At 42.6% G+C, this 17,500-nt stretch overlaps 1 protein-coding gene across 1 annotated transcript in view; it reads left to right on the top strand.

The window, feature by feature from the left end:
* Positions 1-3,842: 3,842 nt before the first annotated feature.
* The window catches only part of epn3b (epsin 3b), a 27,039-nt gene continuing 13,381 nt past the window's right edge, over positions 3,843-17,500 (top strand). The window contains exons 1-4 of the mRNA XM_062532462.1: positions 3,843-3,963; positions 11,596-11,754; positions 15,501-15,629; positions 16,046-16,184. Coding sequence (XP_062388446.1) covers positions 3,895-3,963; positions 11,596-11,754; positions 15,501-15,629; positions 16,046-16,184 — 496 coding nt within the window. The 5' untranslated portion in view covers positions 3,843-3,894. The remainder of the gene's footprint in view (positions 3,964-11,595; positions 11,755-15,500; positions 15,630-16,045; positions 16,185-17,500) is intronic.

Raw genomic sequence — 17,500 nt, 5'->3', positions numbered from 1 at the left:
GCCTGAACTTCCGGCGAATTGTTGGATTATTTCGCCCGGCAGCTCAGGCTGGAAACCTGCACATCTATCTCCTCTGTTCCCTGCCAGAACCTTTGGCTCCAATCAGAAACTAGCTTATCTAAAAGACGCACCGGATTGTTGGTCTGATTGGTTGAAGGACTATCCAAGTGTACGGAGTACGCCCATTGATCATGCCTCTTGTCAGAGATGTATAGTAACGAAGTAGAACTACTTAAGTACTCTACTTAAGTACTGAAATGCAGTATCTGTACTTTACTGGAGTATTATTTTGTTCTGCTACTTCTACTTTTACTTCACTACATATTTTCGATGAGTATAGTACTTTTACTCCGATACATTTTTTATGTGCTCCATCGTTACTCGTTACTGGTGTGTCGGTCACAAACAAATCCGTTCCGGATTGCTCACGAAGTCCTAGTCACACTGATGCGTGTCACTTGTTGACAGCACGATCTTAGCTTTCCAATGGTATTAAATAGTTGCTGTAATTAAGGGTTCGCGAGAAAATCAAGGTGAAGTTAGGCTACATGAGAAGCATTCATTTGTACAATAAGTCATTCTCGAGTAGGCCTAATCCCGTTTTTAAATTGCAACATTTCTTCTTGGTCTCCGACTTCAGTCTGTGTAGCACCCCACAATAAGCATACTACTTCAATATTGTGTTCTTCCACTTGTTTGGTTTTAGAACATTTATTTAAACTACATAAATTACATAGAAAACATAAGCATTGCTTCCACATATTTCTATGCATTATGCCTATTCTAGACTAGCCGCATAACCTACCATGACTGAGGCCTAATTACTCTCACGTTCTTTTAAAGTGACAGGCACTCAATTAGACAGTTGACATTAAAGGGATATTCCGCCATTTTTGGAAATACGCTCATTTTCCACCTCCCCTCGAGCAAAACAATCGATATTTACCTTGTTCCCGTTCATCCAGCCATTCTATGAGTCTGGCGATACAACTTTTAGCTTCAGCCTAGCATAGATCATTGAATCGGATTAGACCATTAGCTTCTCGCCTGCTAGCTTCATGTTTAAAAGTGACTAAGATTTCTGGTAATTTTCCCATTTAAAACGTGTCTCCTCTCAAGTTAGAAAGTGCAATAAGACCAACTGAAAATGAAACCTGGCGTGTTTCTAGGCTGATTTGACATGGAACTACACTCTCATCTGGCGTAATAATCAAGGCAACTTGCAACTTACTGGCACTACTACTGCTTGTTGTCTATGGGGACTATTTTCAGATGCTGCGTACGATATCACTGCGCCTATGTTACGTTTGCAAGTTGCCTTGATTATTACGCCAAATGAGAGTGTAGTTCCATGTCAAATCAGCCTAGAAAAACGCCAGGTTTCATTTTCAGTTGGTCTTATTGCACTCTCTAACTTGAGAGGAGACACGTTTTAAATGGGAAAATTACCAGAAATCTTAGTCACTTTTAAACATGAAGCTAGCAGGCGAGAAGCTAATGGTCTAATCCGATTCAATGATCTATGCTAGGCTGAAGCTAAAAGTTGTATCGCCAGACTCACAGAATGGCTGGATGAACGGGAACAAGGTAAATATCGATTGTTTTGCTCGAGGGGAGGTGGAAAATGAGCGTATTTCCAAAAATGGCGGAATATCCCTTTAAAGATAAATGTAAGTCAATGACAATCGTGTAAAATGTGAGTCAAAATAAAAAATCTATATCAAATACTCAACATACTATGTATTTAAACTAATTGTGCAGATCATAAATAGGCCTAATGTAAACTTCATATGAATTTCAAAATGTTTGAAATACAAATATGATATGAAGCCACCTTTTCACTGAGTGTGGGGAAGTATGCCTTGTAATGTCTGGTCTCCACTGGTGTGGTGGGGCTCCCAAATCAAATCAGTATCAAAATTCTTAACTTATGTTAAAACAATTGTGACACTATAGTCTTGTCATGTATTTTTCATGCTATGGCTACTGACTGATGCATTAGATAGATAGATAGATAGATAGATAGATAGATAGATAGATAGATAGATAGATGGCTACATATTTATTCACCTTGTTTAACTACTACCACATGTTTATAGCCTAATCTAGGGCCTAGGCTATGGCCCCCGTGTGTCTGCCAAGGGGCCTGCACTGAACGATTGTGCTGATACCTTTTGCACCCATCTCGTTCGCAAATCAGCTAATTACATAATACTTCTACTTTTACTTTCAGTACTTGAGTAGTATTTTAAAAAATAAACTACTTGCAATACTTAAGTACAAAACATGTTTAATACTTTAGTACTTCCACTTAAGTACGGTTTTTAAAGAGCACTTCTACTTCTACTCAAGTCACTTTTTTGATAGAGCACTTGTACTTCTACTCAAGTCTGGATCTCTAGTACTTTATACATCACTGCCTCTTGTGCAGTAGAAACAAAGCTCAGCCTCCCCATACTAATGTTCAATCTTGAAAGATTGAGCTTAGTATGGTGATAGCCAGACTAACGGAAGCTGGATAGACACCCATAGTATTTCTTTGTCATACACTACATGATCATACTTTACGTTTCAGTCGGACGTGATCACTGTGTTCACAGTGTACGTTTGTACTGCAAGACAGTCGATAAAATTGTTATCAAGTTAACAGGTCAAATGGCAGAATTTTACAGCGGAAAATGACTGTAAATCATTATTTGCCACCACAAACAAACTGTAACGATCAAAAATATATGTCAGGCACTTTGATCTTACCTTAACTGCATGTCAGGTCCTAATTCCTTTTCAATAATCTTAGCTATTTTTAACCTAATGTAAATGTGCTGTATTTATTTTTCTTTCTGTTCTCCATATGTTATGGCTATGTGTTTACTCTCTTGTCTGTGGTTGTCTATATACAGTATTTAAAGATCATGTTGTGACAAGGCGTTGCAGTGACCACATGAATTTCCTCTTGTGGGATGAAGTGACCTTTGACCCTGACCTTGTGGGATAAAGTTGACCTTGACAAAGGGAGAAGAAAAATGAGAGGGTGGTTGTTATCCACCCCCCCCACCCCCCCCTCCCCCCCACTACTCTCTAGACTGGTGCTATCTTGACCTTTGACCTCAAAGCAAGCCCATGACGGCCTACTGACCTGTGCTTGTGTTCTTCTCCTCCCGCAGGTGTGAGGCCGGCGCAGGGCATTATGGGTAGAGACGGAGGCGGCGTGCAGCAGCAGCAGCAGCAGGACATGAAGAGTGACCGCTGGGGGGAGGAGGGAGCCTCGGCCCACGGCTGCTAGCACACACGATCGTCCCTCACTGAGACAAGAGGAGGAGGAGGAGGAGGAAGAGGAGGAGGAGAAGGTGGATTTCCTTTCTGTTTGTCTGACTGTGTATTTCATTCATCTATTTCCTTTCTTCTTTCCTTTCTTTCTTTTGTCCTTTCTTTCTTTCTTTATTCCTTTCTTTTCTGTTTTTCTTTCTACTTGATCTTATTCTGTTACTTTCTCAGTAGAAACTTAAAATACATCAGATACACGATAATGTGAATACATAATGAAATGCACAATAATGTAAATACTTAATTAGATGCACAATAATGTGAACACATTCTGAAAAGTATCTTCCTGTTTATCTACTGATCCCTTTTCTCTGCTGTCTTTTGTTGCTGTTTTGTTGAACATTCTCTCTCTCTCTCCCTCCCTCTCTCTTTCTCTCTCTCTATCTGTTCTTCAGTGGCAGTCCTTGGTCCCCCTGTCCCCCCTGTGTGGATAACTAGTTCCTCCTTCCCAACACCACGCTAACACACTCCCACACAAACACTCCCTCAAACCCGCGCACGCACACACGAGCACACGCACACACACACACACACACTCACATACTCAACGCTCTCCATCCAACCATCACCATGACGACCTCGGCGCTCCGTCGGCAGGTGAAGAACATCGTGCACAACTACTCTGAGGCCGAGATCAAGGTGCAGCTTCCCAACGTTACACCTGTCACGTCCTCCGCTCAGTATTCTGTTCATGGTCACTAGAGCATCGGCATCCTCCCTTCGACATGTTTGATGATTAGTAAATAGTTTTATTGAGTTTGGACATGTAGCATTATTCATCCTTCGCAGTTACATGATACAGTAGGTGGGCAACAAATGCTAAAAACAATGGCATGTTAGTAGCTATAAACAACGTGACATCTGTTTCGTCGTGTGATGAAGTACAACTATCTGGCATGTCGTTTTCACCTCAAAACACCAACTTTTGTAAAGTAAAGCTGGCGACGTCTTGGCAAGATTATTTGATTAGTTTACTGGGTTTTGTTGTTGGAGAATGATGTCATTGCCGACCAGCCAGTAGTTGTAATGTCACATGCAAAATATGAATATTATCAATATTATCAAGGGCAGGGTGGGACAGTGGCTACATTGATTACATTGGACTAATCTATGAATGAGAGCACTCTCATTTGTAACTAGAATGCATTTCCCGGTGGGAAAGTGCGAAGTGTGCTTGCTCAGACGCGCCACGACAGCGCCCGGTAGGAGACACGACCGCTTGTCCTCAGGTCAAAGCGCCAAAGTTTGGCCAAGACGCGAAGCTGCTTCGAGTTTGGCGGCGTTGCCCTCGATTGCCGAATTCTTACACTGACCTGACAAGTTGCCTAGATTCATCAGTGGTATGGCCCAGAGCACCTCCAATGTAAAAATGTAGATGTCATCCCAAAGACGTAAAGAGATATGAGCCAAAATGCATTTTTGCTAATTGCGGCGCCCCCTAGTGGCCAAATTACAACACATTTACTGAGGCTACTTTGGATGGTGTCCAAAATCATGCCGCCAAATATGGTCTCAATACCTCAAAGCGTCTCCGAGATTTGACCTCACTTCCTGTTTGGACGCTTCAACATAGAATTTGATTGGCTGTCAAGGGCTAACGCTTTGATGTATGAAAATGAAATGTACACCTCTAAGGTCTGTAGACCTTGTGTTGAATTAAGTATGAGTTGTTCACGTGTAGCCAGCATGAAACACGTAACCACTGAAGGAAGGAGGGAGCCTAAGGAACTAGGCATGTTTCTAGAACAAATACGAGTAGCCTAATGTTATAGCTATTCTGTTATGCGGGAACATCCGCAGTTTACTCACTGTTAAATAAGTTGCAATGTGTTATAGCCTCAAATGGATGGTAAAATAAACAGGACGACTCACCTGTTCAAATGATGTAATAGGATAAAATTTGGTTTTGATATGTCAAAGCAACCAGGCTGTTACTGGTTAACATTTCTGAATATGAAATCGATTTTGGATTGGTTGCATGTGATAAAAGCTGTGCCATTTCCTGTCCAGACAGCATTCATATTCAGAAATACTGTACACCGGCAACAAAGACACACACACACACACACACACACAAACAACTCTTTCAAACAGAAACGTCAGTCCGTTACATCTGCCTCTTGTCCACAAACTGCATGTCGCTGAGTTGACCAGCAACGAAAACTTTCACATAAACACACACACACACACACACTTACACACACACATACACATCACCCCCTCAAACACAAATATCTGTCTGTTACGTCTGCCTCATGTCCACAAACTGCATGTTGCACAGTTCACCCACATCTACCCACAATTCTTTGATTTATAAATAACCCCACCATTAAAAAACTGCAATGTGTCAAATCTTATTATACAACAATTGGGTTCTATGAAGCGGTTTCTTTGTTTCTGATTGGCCGAGAGACGTTCCATGAGTTGAGATATCCCACGATAATCCACTCGGACTTTTCACAGCTAATAATAAATAACTCCGCGATACAATGTCAAATTGTCAAGTGTAAACCGAACTGTCACGTTGCATCCAAGCTGAAATACAGACGCTCAGAACATAGAATATGACAGAGGTGGATATTAGCTAGTTGGATGGCATGTAGGCTAAGTAAAATAGTGATGTTTCAAAGCTAAAAGCATGTCCTAACCAGACGCAATGCGAGCTAACGTTTATTAGGCTAGATTCTACATTGCTTGACAACGGGAGAGATAGAACTAACGACTGGCTTTTGGCCATAGCAACGTGCTTTTAGAACTAACGACTGGCCTTTGGCCATAGCAACCATCCATTTAGAACTAGTAACGGCAGTTTGTCCTGCATGAAGTAGAAATTTGTGGCGGAGAGAAGTTAGTTCTACAAACAAGACAGTTTTAGCGATTTAAACGTTTACATGATAATGGGAAATTAGCACAAAAAAGAAGTGGTAGAATTGTTGTATAAAAGCAATATAGCACTCGTAATCGTGGGTTGTTGTTGGATATTCCCACGGGTGTTGTTCGGCCGTAGCCTCGAGGCCGGAGGCTACGGCCGAACAACACCCGTGGGAATATCTAGCAACAACCCACTCCCACTCGTGCTATATTGCTTAAATATGTATATACTGCATGGGCAATTCCATGCAAAACTGTCAAGTCCATAACCCCACACAGCATCATACTATGATGTGGATGATGATTTCTTAAAAGTTTACCATTTCGCTCTTCTTGTTTGTACAACATATTCGATGACATTGTTAACATAATCATTTGCATTATATAAATGTAACCCCCTTTTCCACTCTTATGTCTCAACATATACTGGAGTCACATTCATAAACATAAACAGGATCCTAGGTTCTCAATTTGCTGGACTCACTTTCTACCATAAAGTTAAAGAATAGTAATAACAGAAGAAAAGGTAAGAAGGTGTTGATGGCGTGATTAACTAGTGTGGTCCCTCCACTGAAGAATTTCTATACCACTGCCCTGATGGAAATATGTAAATCCTCAGAAATGTCAAGTGACTACAGTTACTTCTACCTGCTTTGATATATCATTTCATAAAAAGAAATTTGGCCATAATAATTATATTGCAATTATATCAATTCAAGTTTTCTTTGCAGCACAAACAACAATAGGCTACAGTTTACTTTACTTCAGGGCGTAATGTTAACAACTTCGTTAACATTAAGTTTGTTTGTTTGTTGTTCTGTATTGACAGCAGACGGCAGAATGCAGGTGCACGCAATGGATATGTTTTTAAAGAGAGTGCATTCGCTTCCACATGAACCTCGGAATGTGCTGCACCAGAACAAAGACACTGAATATATGCTTTCTATCGTGCGTGTGGCTCGTTTTTCAGATTTGTTTGCTAAATTTAAAAAAGCCACACAATTTAACAGAGTCGCTCATTCTAGCCTGCAAATGGTTAAAGTGATGCTAGGGCCAGATGCTGCATAAGAAATGGAAAAACTCCACTGACCAGTTGGCCTTGCCAGTTGATCGCTAACGTGAGATACGTGGATGATGAGATTTCAGATCATTTTATTTGGCAAAGAACTGGACAATGCTACCGGAGATGAGATGTTCAGGGTAACAGAATTGTTGCCTGCTTTACAAATCATGAGCGTACAGGGGAGCTACATCCGGTGCAGAACTGAAGTGTTGAATTAGCTTCCACTATTAAAGTAGCTACAACAGATGTGGGAGATGGACCAGTCATCTAAAATGAATTGTACGCGTCGCGAACGGAACGCTTCAGTTACGCGTCCAGTATAGCTTTCCAGTTAAGTTAGCAGGGATATGCGTAGTTTGCACTGACGGGGCAGCATCGATGACAGGTCAAGTCAAGCTTCATAACGAAAGCCAAGCAGAAAAATCCTGCCATGGTAGCGACACATTGAGTGTCGGAAAACTCTTAACTGTAAAAAAAAAATATATGCCCCCGACCTTGCTTTGAATCAAGTCGTAAAAATAGTTAATTATAGCCTATGTTAAGTCACGTCCCCTTCAAACACAATTACCCTATCCTCTGCAATGAAATGGGTATCCAAAATATCACATATGTTAAAGGCCGTATTGCAAGGTTTGCATTATTAAACAAATTTGCATTAGGTACTACTCATCTAAACTGTTATCCATTGTAGGCCTATTTGATGTTGCAATGATTTGAGGTTTGCAATGATTCTTCTTTCCCCCTCAATGTACTCTATTGCGTCACGTTGGGGACCACTGAACAAGCCCCCTTGAGATTGACATGAGAGAGGAGTAAAGAGAAACGGGCAAGACACGGTTCAGCAGTAAAAAGTGCAGATTATAGATAGATACATAGATATATACAGATATCCTAGATAGATACAGTATATAGACATATAGATATATATCACGTCACATTTTGCTGGTTGGGGGTGGCCTGACCAGCGATCACGCAGTCCACCACTGCAGTTTACATGGAATAGCACTGCCTTGCCTAGCCTACCACACGCACCTGCCATACACAGACTTTCTCCCTGTCTTGGTAAGCCATACCCTGACGGTGTCAATGACAATCAATCAGGAGGAGTAGTTATTGAAAATAATCACGCTTTAGACATGACCAGCCTACTTGGCAGCAGCTTGCAACAGGGGGATTCATAGGTGGCACATAGACCATACAGCTAGCATGAATGCAAATATTTTTAGATCTTCTGACTAAGTTTACTGTACTTATTCAAACGACATCAGCACCACTGCCACTGGATATAAAGCAAACATTGACTTTCACTTGGTGCTTCATTGACTGTAAAAAAGTGTAATAATATTATCTATGCACTGCCTGATGTAGACTAGCTTGACTTGCTAGCTCGATGAGTTGCGAAATGATATCAGCAACACGTACTCGTTCCATATTAAACTTAGGCTACAGTTAACATAGTTTGGCTTTCCAGGCTACTTGGACCATGCATTTAATTACCTTTCACTGCCTTCACGTCTGCCAGGCTCCAAACTGTCTTCATAACAGCAGTTGCAATTCAGTATAAACAGCCTCGGTAAAGTTAAAACCAACTAGCGATGCTAGTCGCGATTAGCATTTGAACTGCAGTTAGGTAACCTACCCTCATAACTAGACGGCTTCCCAGGCTACTTGGACCATGCATTTCATTACCTTTCACTGCCTTCACGTCTGCCAGGCTCCAAACTGTCTTCATAACAGCAGTTGCAATTAGGTATAAACAGCCTCGGTAAAGTTAAAACCAACTAGCGATGCTAGTCGCGATTAGCATTTGAACTGCAGTTAGCTAACCTACCCTCATAACTAGACCTCTCAAATTCCGAAAAATGCATTAAAATAACATTGGACTACGTTGTTATTTTTGTTAAACCTTAGGGTGGCTATGATATAAATGGTGTAACGAAATTTGAAGTGTAAATATACAAACTTTATGAAAGTGTAAGCCACAACCTTTTCCTACAGGAATACATGGAAAACATAACCCCATAACCTCCATAAGGAGATCTCCCCAAATTCAGAAACATTTATTAAATTGAAATGGACAACAACGTTATCTTTGGTAAACTCTTAGGTGGCTATGATATAAATTATGTGACGAAATTCGAAGTCTAAACACACTTACTGTTGAAAGTGTAACTGCGATTTCCATAGGACTACATTCTAATTAAAATCCTCGTTGCCTCACGCACACCACTCTACTTCCGGTATTTCGCCTGCTTTGTGGGGGTGTCATATGATCCTCTGAGTGAAATACCCAGAATGCTCAGGTCAATACAAATGATCCAAAACACACCGTCACTGAGAAACATCGTGTGATTGTCTACTATATATAACAACTGAACACGCATTGTATTCAACAGCGAGTAAGTCCGTACTTGTCCCTCGGGACCATGGCATCTCTAAGAATTACCCAGTCTCAAGGTGAGACAACGATGCGGACAAGCTTAGAAATACACCATTGGTGTACCGTTGCGGACCATCCCATGTCAGTCAATCGAAGATTGAGTAATATCGAGTTTGAAATCATGATGTCAATGAACTGTATGCGTCAGACTGGGAACAATGCTGTGCTGTAGCATACACACCAGTACCTTTTACAAGAATGGCAATAAATAGATTTTTTTTTTAAAATATCAACATTGTATCTTAAATCACTCTGAAATGTCCTTTTGGCATGACCTAAAGCAATTTAAGATGAGCTATTCCGATTAATAGTATACATTCACCAACACTCACGTTTTTGCTAATTATAGAGCCATCGACAGACCAAATAACACCAAATTTATTGGGGGTGCTTTGAATGGGGTCTCAAGTCATCCCACCAAATATGGCTTTCATACGTCACAGCATATCCAAGATAGGCGCACTTCCTGTTTGGCGGCTTCGCTCGCTGTATTTAATTGGTTATCACAGGCGAACGCTTAGACGTATGAAGACGAAATCAAGGCGGTTGATCCACCTTGGTCTGTAGATCACGCGTGCCAAGTTTCATGACGATCGGATAAACTATGCGGCCAGGGTAGCTTTACTTTGACTTTGAACAAAATTCAAAATGGCGGAAAATCCATCATGGCGGAAAATTACATCACATGGTGCGTTGGAATCAGCTGAGTCAGAGGATTCCAATGGTATAAGTTTTATCAATATCGGCCATACGGATCAAAAGTTACGGGCATGAACATGTTTTCCATCTTTGACCAGTTGGTGGCGCTAGAGCGTGAGAGTGGCGAGTATGAAACCTGGTGGTGTCAATCAGGGTAGTCTCCTCTATCAGCATACCAAATTTCGTGACTTTATGTCTTACGGTTTGGGCTACAGGTGGAAAAATGTGTGGGCATCAGCGCTCAAAAGTCGCTTTTCCATTCATTCCTATGGGGAAAAATCGACCGGAAAAACTGGAATAACGGGAGAACGACAAGGCGTATCGAAAAGCTTTATACAAGCCACCATCCTCGCATCAGGACGCACGCGTGAGAAGTGGAACGGCGTCTCTAGCTCCAAATCCCTAGGACAAGATAGGGAGACAAAAATGTTCCGCAAGATAAATAAATTTGATAATAATAGGAAGAACAATAGTGTGCTGCTTTCAGCAAGCACACTAATTAATTATTAGCCTTCATGAATATCTTGGAAAGTGAGGAAACGTTAACATGCCTACACCACGATATGGGCCCAATCACATAACTTGTGGATCAGGTTGGGGTTGACGTTTAAGGCATATTTTGTCGGTTCGGGGAGGGCAGATTCGGGCCCATAGATCACTACAAAACACTGCCCTTGGTGCTAACAGTTTCATTGGCGATTGTGAATATAATCAAGCATATGATGAATACTCTGACTGTCATCGTGATCATGATTGGTGGTTCTATCATTGTGGTGTAGTTATGATTCCAGCATCTTGATTATGACTGGTGGTTCTATCATTGTGGTGTAGTTATGAGTCTAGCATCTTTGTTATGATTGGTGATTCTAGCGTCTTGATTATGATTGGTGGTGCTATCGCTGTGGTGTTATGATTCTAGCATCTTGATCATGACTGGTCATCAACAATAAGAAAATGGTTTGATTGTGAAAGTGTGCGAGCCACTTTGGCTACATATGCTAATTGTAACCCTTTTCAGTTCTTAGAAATGATCAATATTTAAGAATACTGACAGATAGAAAATATATCTCTTGTCTGTATAATAAGGTAAATTGATTTAATATTTCCTAGTGAGACCTACAGTATATGGCCAAAAGCTTATTTCCTTGAATGTGTGAATGTGAATAAAATTGGATTCTTTTTTGTATATCTTGCCCAGGTCCGTGAGGCGACCTCGAATGACCCCTGGGGTCCATCGAGTTCGCTGATGTCAGAGATCGCTGACCTCACCTTCAGCGTGGTGGCCTTCTCTGAGGTCATGAGTATGGTGTGGAAACGGCTCAACGACCACGGGAAGAACTGGAGACACGTCTACAAGGTGTGTGTGTGTGTCTGTGTCTGTGTCTGTGTGTGTGTGTGTGTGTGTGTCTGTGTGTGTGATGCGTGCATTAGTGTGCATATGTATAAGAGAGAGAAGTGTGTGTGTGTGTGTGTGTGTGTGTGTATGTGTGTGTGTCTGTCAGAGAGGTTGTGCATTTTCTTTTGGGTTGTGTAAATTAAAATTAAAGCGATTGTGTAACTGAAAACCTTTAGAACTGTTATATCATATTCAAATTAACTACGAGTATGTGTTTTAGTGTGTGTGTGTGTGTGTGTGTGTGTGTGTGTGTGTGTGTGTGTGTGTGTGTGTGTGTGTGTGTGTGTGTTTTAGTGTGTGTGTGTGTGTGTGTGTGTGTGTGTGTGTGCGTGCATGCGCTCACATGCATGTTTGAAATAATGCCATGATTAAATCATAAGAATAGTCAGTTACGGTAGACCAGGAATAAAAGTGAAGACACTTCTGAGGTCTGACTCCATTTAGATTAACTCATCTCATCAAATATGGAAGACTCCATTTATAATGCATGAAGCAACTCCAAACCTGTCAGTGTGTGTGTGTGTGTGTGTGTGTGTGTGTCTGTGTGTGTGTGTGTGTGTGTTTGTGTGTGTGTGTGTGTGTGAGAGAGAGAGAGAGGAAGGGGGTGAAAGAGAGAGCGTGTGTGTGTGTGTGTGTGTGTGTGTGTGTGTGTCTGTGTGTGTGAGAGAGAGAGAGAGAGAGAGAGAGAGAGAGAGAGAGAGAGAAAGTGACTGATTGAGTGAGTGTGCACGCTGGTGAGTTTGTGTATGAGTGAGCATGTGTAGAGAAAGTGTGAGTGAATGAGAGTGCACATGTGTGGGTGTCTCCAAACTGCTAAGCTTCCTGGGTCATTCACAAGTCTCTGTCGGAGTCTTCTCCCCTATGTAAACTTGCATAAACTTGTACAGTATATGCATAAACTTATGCAAATACTCTCCCCTCCCTCTCCCAAGTGTTCTCATTCTCTCCCTCTCTCCCAATACTCTCAGCTCTCTTTTTCTCTTCTTTATCATTTTCACAGCTCTGTGTGTTCATCCGCCATATAGTTCCCTCTCTCAATATTTTATTTTACTGTGTTGTGTGCTGTTGTATTCTGGGTAATGTATTCTAATGCTCTATGCCAGGGATTCTCAAACTGTGGTGCGCGTATGACCGATGGTACACGAGCTGCTTCTAGGGGGTACGTGAGATGAAAGGGGCTATGCGTGTTAAAAAAAAAAAAAAAACGTTTGAAGTCTTTTGCAATTATTTCACGAACAAATCAATAATTTTGAATCAGGTCATAATGATATGGAAACATGAAATGAAAGGATGTCATTTGTAAACTCTATAGAAGGCTATGTTTTCTTTAAAAAAGGGCGGCTTATTAAACATGATGCCTGAAATATGTCAATATTAAGGTACTTTGGGGGGCTTTACTTTAAAACATACCTGAAGTCTGAGTGGGCACGTTCCCGCCTGGCTATCATGGGCACGTTCCCGCCTAGCTATCATGGGCACGTTCCCACCGAGCTATCATGGGCACGTTCCCACCTGGTTATCATGGGCACGTTCCCGCCTAGCTATCATGGGCACGTTCCCACCGAGCTATCATGGGCACGTTCCCACCGAGCTATCATGGGCACGTTCCCACCTGGCTAGGACAGATACAGAACAAGAATAACAAAGAAAACAACATAACAAAAAAACATACAGTAACACCAAACAAATCAAAACATAGCATACCAACAAACAACAACACAACCATGTCAGGGGCATGTTGTTCCGGGCATGTTCAGGACCATACCAGGGCCAGGTTGGCTTCAGAGTCACCTGGTGACCGACCGTAACCACCTCTCACACTCTGAGGAGATGTTTGCCATGCTCGAGTTGGCTGATGGCTTTCACATCCATTTTGGAGGGTTCAGAACGCTAAGCGTCTGATTTTAGCTTGTACGTGTAAATATTTTACGCAGCTGGTTATCCTGGCTGTCGTCTCTTCCCACGGTCTCCCTCTCTGCTGTTTGAACTCTATCTCATTTCTCGCTCTCACACACTCCTGTTCTGTTTGGAGGCACAGTGTGTTGTGCTTCAGATGACTCCAGAAATGAACATTTGGATTTGCCTCATTAAGACGCCAGGTCTAACACAGCATTCGTATCCTATGTGTCCTAATACTGGGTATTTTTTTTTGGTTTATCATTCTTATTACAATTATCTCTCTCTCTATCTATCTATCTATCTATCTATCTATCTATATATATCCCTCTCTCCCTCTCTTCTCTCTTTCTCTCTCTCTTAGTATCTTTCTGTTGTCCCATAAAGGTTCTTCAGATTTATGAGATCCATGAGAGAAAGGTAGAGAAATAAAGAGAGGAAGAGAGACATGCTCAGATGCAGGCTTTAATACTGGATTTAGGATCAACGCTATTCTTCTAGCTTTCTATCTTCCTCTCTGTTTTCTCTCTGTCTCTCTCTCTTTTTGTCTTCCACGTCTTTCGGTCTTGACTCTGTTGGACTACGTAACCAAGACAGGCTATAGGAGCCAGGTTTAACACTGGGTTTAGGATTAATACACCTGTCTCACTCTCACACTCTCTCCCTCTCTACCGCCCCTTTAGGCCCTGTCTCACTCTCACACTCCCCCCCCCCTTTAGGCCCTGTCTCACTCCCCCCCCCTTTAGGCCCTGTCTCACTCTCACACTGTCTCTCCCTCTCTTCCACCCTCTTTAGGCCCTGTCTCACTCTCACCCAGTCTTTCCCTCCCCCCCCCCTTTAGACCCTGTCTCACTTTCTCCCTCTCTACTGCCCCTTTAGGCCTGTCTCACTCTCTCACTCTCTCCCTCTCTTCCCCCCCTATTTAGACCCTGTCTCACTCTCACACTGTGGGCCAGATGTACTAACGTTTTGCGCCCATTTTAGGCGTAAGGTGCACGTAAAAACATGGCGATTGTATGTACAAATGAGCCGCAATGAGGGAAACGCGCACACTGCCTGCCGTGGGAGCTGAGAATGGCTATTTGCGCTTTTCTGTGTCATGCATATTAATTCCTGGGCGGATCAGCTGAAAATGGGTGTAACGCGCAAGTGCAGGGGAGGAGAAGTGCTAATAGCGATTGATTAAGTATTCCGCCATATGTATGAAAACAGCGCACGTCTATTTTGCGTTGAAAAACTTCCGCCTTCTGAAAGCAGGTGTAATCCAAATTGCGGTTAAATGCGTCTATTAGAAAAACTTTTAGAGACAGCTGAATCAATATTCAGAGCATCAGTTTTCTTCATTATACTATGTCAAAAGCAACCTTAACTTTTGATGCCTCTCTAAAATCGTATTTTCTCTTTCATGACATAGCCTACACTTCCCAATCTTTTAGACTAGGGCAGTAAGTCATAGCCTATCCCTATACGTGCAGTAAATAGTTCAAGTATTTTTTTTTCAAGTGGATTAGTAGAACTACTAGGCCTACTCTGTCTGTTGCTGCTCGTTGACATGTCTTTGTATCATGTGTGATCGCTAAACTTTGATTCTTTTTAATGTTGCAATATTCGACTGCGCTTGCACACGCAATTGACGTTGTGCAAGGGGCGGGGACGGGCAGTGAAGAACGCAGTTAACGTAATGAAGTGACAGCTTAGTAAATTCCACGCAATATAGCAAAGCAAAGCGTTCGCTTTCTGCGCATACAAAAACTCGCTATTACCGCTTCCTTAGTACATCTGGCCCTGTCTCCCTCTCGTCCTCCCTCTAGGCCCTGACGCTACTGGACTACCTGGCCAAGACGGGCTCGGAGCGGGTGGCGCAACAGTGCCGGGAGAACGCCTTCACCATCCAGACGCTACGCGACTTCCAGTACGTGGACCGCGACGGCCGTGACCAGGTGCTCCATCACGCCATGCTCCTCTCAAGCAGTTTTCATGCCAAATGTTGCTGTGTAGATCAATAATATCTGATCAGTTGATTGATTGATTGATTGATTGATTAATTGGTCAGGGCTGTGATTAGGTCATTTATAATGCACTAATCTTTTCTTACGTTTCTCATATTTTCTTGTTAGTTTCTTGTTAAGCATTAAGTATTATTAAGTTTATAGTTGCAATTGATTATTGAGTTATTGATTGATTGATTGATTGATTGATAGATTGATAGATTGATTGAACATAGAGTATGTTTTCAACATTTTAAATATTTTGTCTGACTCAATTTAACTAATTGATTGATTGATTGTTTGTTTGTTTGTTTGTTTGTTTGTTTGATTGATTGATTGATTGATTGATTGATTGATCGATTGTCCAGGGCCTAAACGTGCGTGAGAAGGCCAAGCAGCTGGCGGCGCTGCTGCGTGACGACGAGCGCCTCCGTCAGGAGCGAGCTCAGGCCCTGAAGACCAAGGAGCGCATGGCTGGAGGGGGCACTGGAGGAGGAGGAGGAGGAGGTGGAGGTATGAGCAAATGGCAGGCAGGGATACAGGGGGGGAGGAGGAGGAGGTAGGAGGTTGAAGCAAATGACAGGCGGGGGTACTGGGGGTGGTGGAGGAGGTGGAGGAGGTAGGGCTGTGTAATTCATCCAAGGATTATGAAAATGACATTGTCCCTCATTTTGAGTTATGAATGTGTTAACTTGTTTTTCAGTTTAATGTTTTGGATGAAAAATGGATGGGGTTTCCAAAATCATTGAGTAATTGTGTTAAATGATCACAATCTCAATAATATCAATGGAATCAATATTATGATTCCATGCTTATGATTTTTGAGGTGGTGAAGGAGGAGTATATACATATTCTCTATGTCTTGGCTGTTTATCAGCTCATCTTCATTTGATAACATGTTAATAGGTGATTTAATGCCATGATTATGATGTTTATCCTTAACAAGAAGAAGGAGGTGGTGGAGGAGGCCTGGGTAGAGCATGATGTTCACCTGGTGGTGGAGGAGGTGGGCTAGGAGGGGCAGTGGTGCAATATACAACAATGACTCTTGCCCTACAGGAGGAGGTGTAGGAGGAGGAGGAGGTGGGCCAGACAATAAATAACCCTGATGTTTGGCCTACAGGAGGAGGAGGTGGGGGTGTAGCAGGATGAGGAGGTGGGCTAGACAATAACCCTGATGTTTGGCCTACAGGAGGAGGTGGGCTGGGCCAGACAATAACCCTGATGTTTGCTCTACAGGAGGAGGAGTAGGGGGTGTAGCAGGAGTAGGAGGAGGTGGGCTAGACAATAACCCTGATGTTTGCCCTACAGGAGGAGGTGTAGCAGGAGGAGGTGGGCTAGACAATAACCCTGATGTTTGCCCTACAGGAGGAGGAGGTGGTGGGCTAGACAATAACCCTGATGTTTGGCCTACATGAGGAGGTGTAGGAGGTGTAGGAACAGGAGGAGGTGGGCTGGGTTATAACCCTGATGTTTGGCCTACAGGAGGAGGTGTAGGAGGTGTAGGAGGAGGAGGTGGGCTGGGTTATAACCCTGATGTTTGGCCTACAGGAGGAGGAGTAGGAGGTGTAGGAACAGGAGGAGGTGGGCTAGACAATAACCGCGATGTTTGCCCTACAGGAGGAGGTGTAGGAGGTGGGCTAGACAATAACCCTGATGTTTGCCCTACAGGAGGAGGTGTAGGAGGTGGGCTAGACAATAACCCTGATGTTTGCCCTACAGGAGGAGGTGTAGGAGGTGGGCTAGACAATAACCCTGATGTTTGCCCTATAGTAGGAGGAGGAGGAGGAGGTGGGCTAGACAATAACTCCGATGTTTGCCCT

Source organism: Sardina pilchardus, chromosome 1 (genome assembly GCF_963854185.1).
Source record: "Sardina pilchardus chromosome 1, fSarPil1.1, whole genome shotgun sequence".
Classification (NCBI taxonomy): Eukaryota; Metazoa; Chordata; class Actinopteri; order Clupeiformes; family Clupeidae; genus Sardina; species Sardina pilchardus.
The sequence above is the reverse complement of the archived record's forward strand: the minus strand, read 5'-3'. Positions and strand labels throughout refer to the sequence as shown.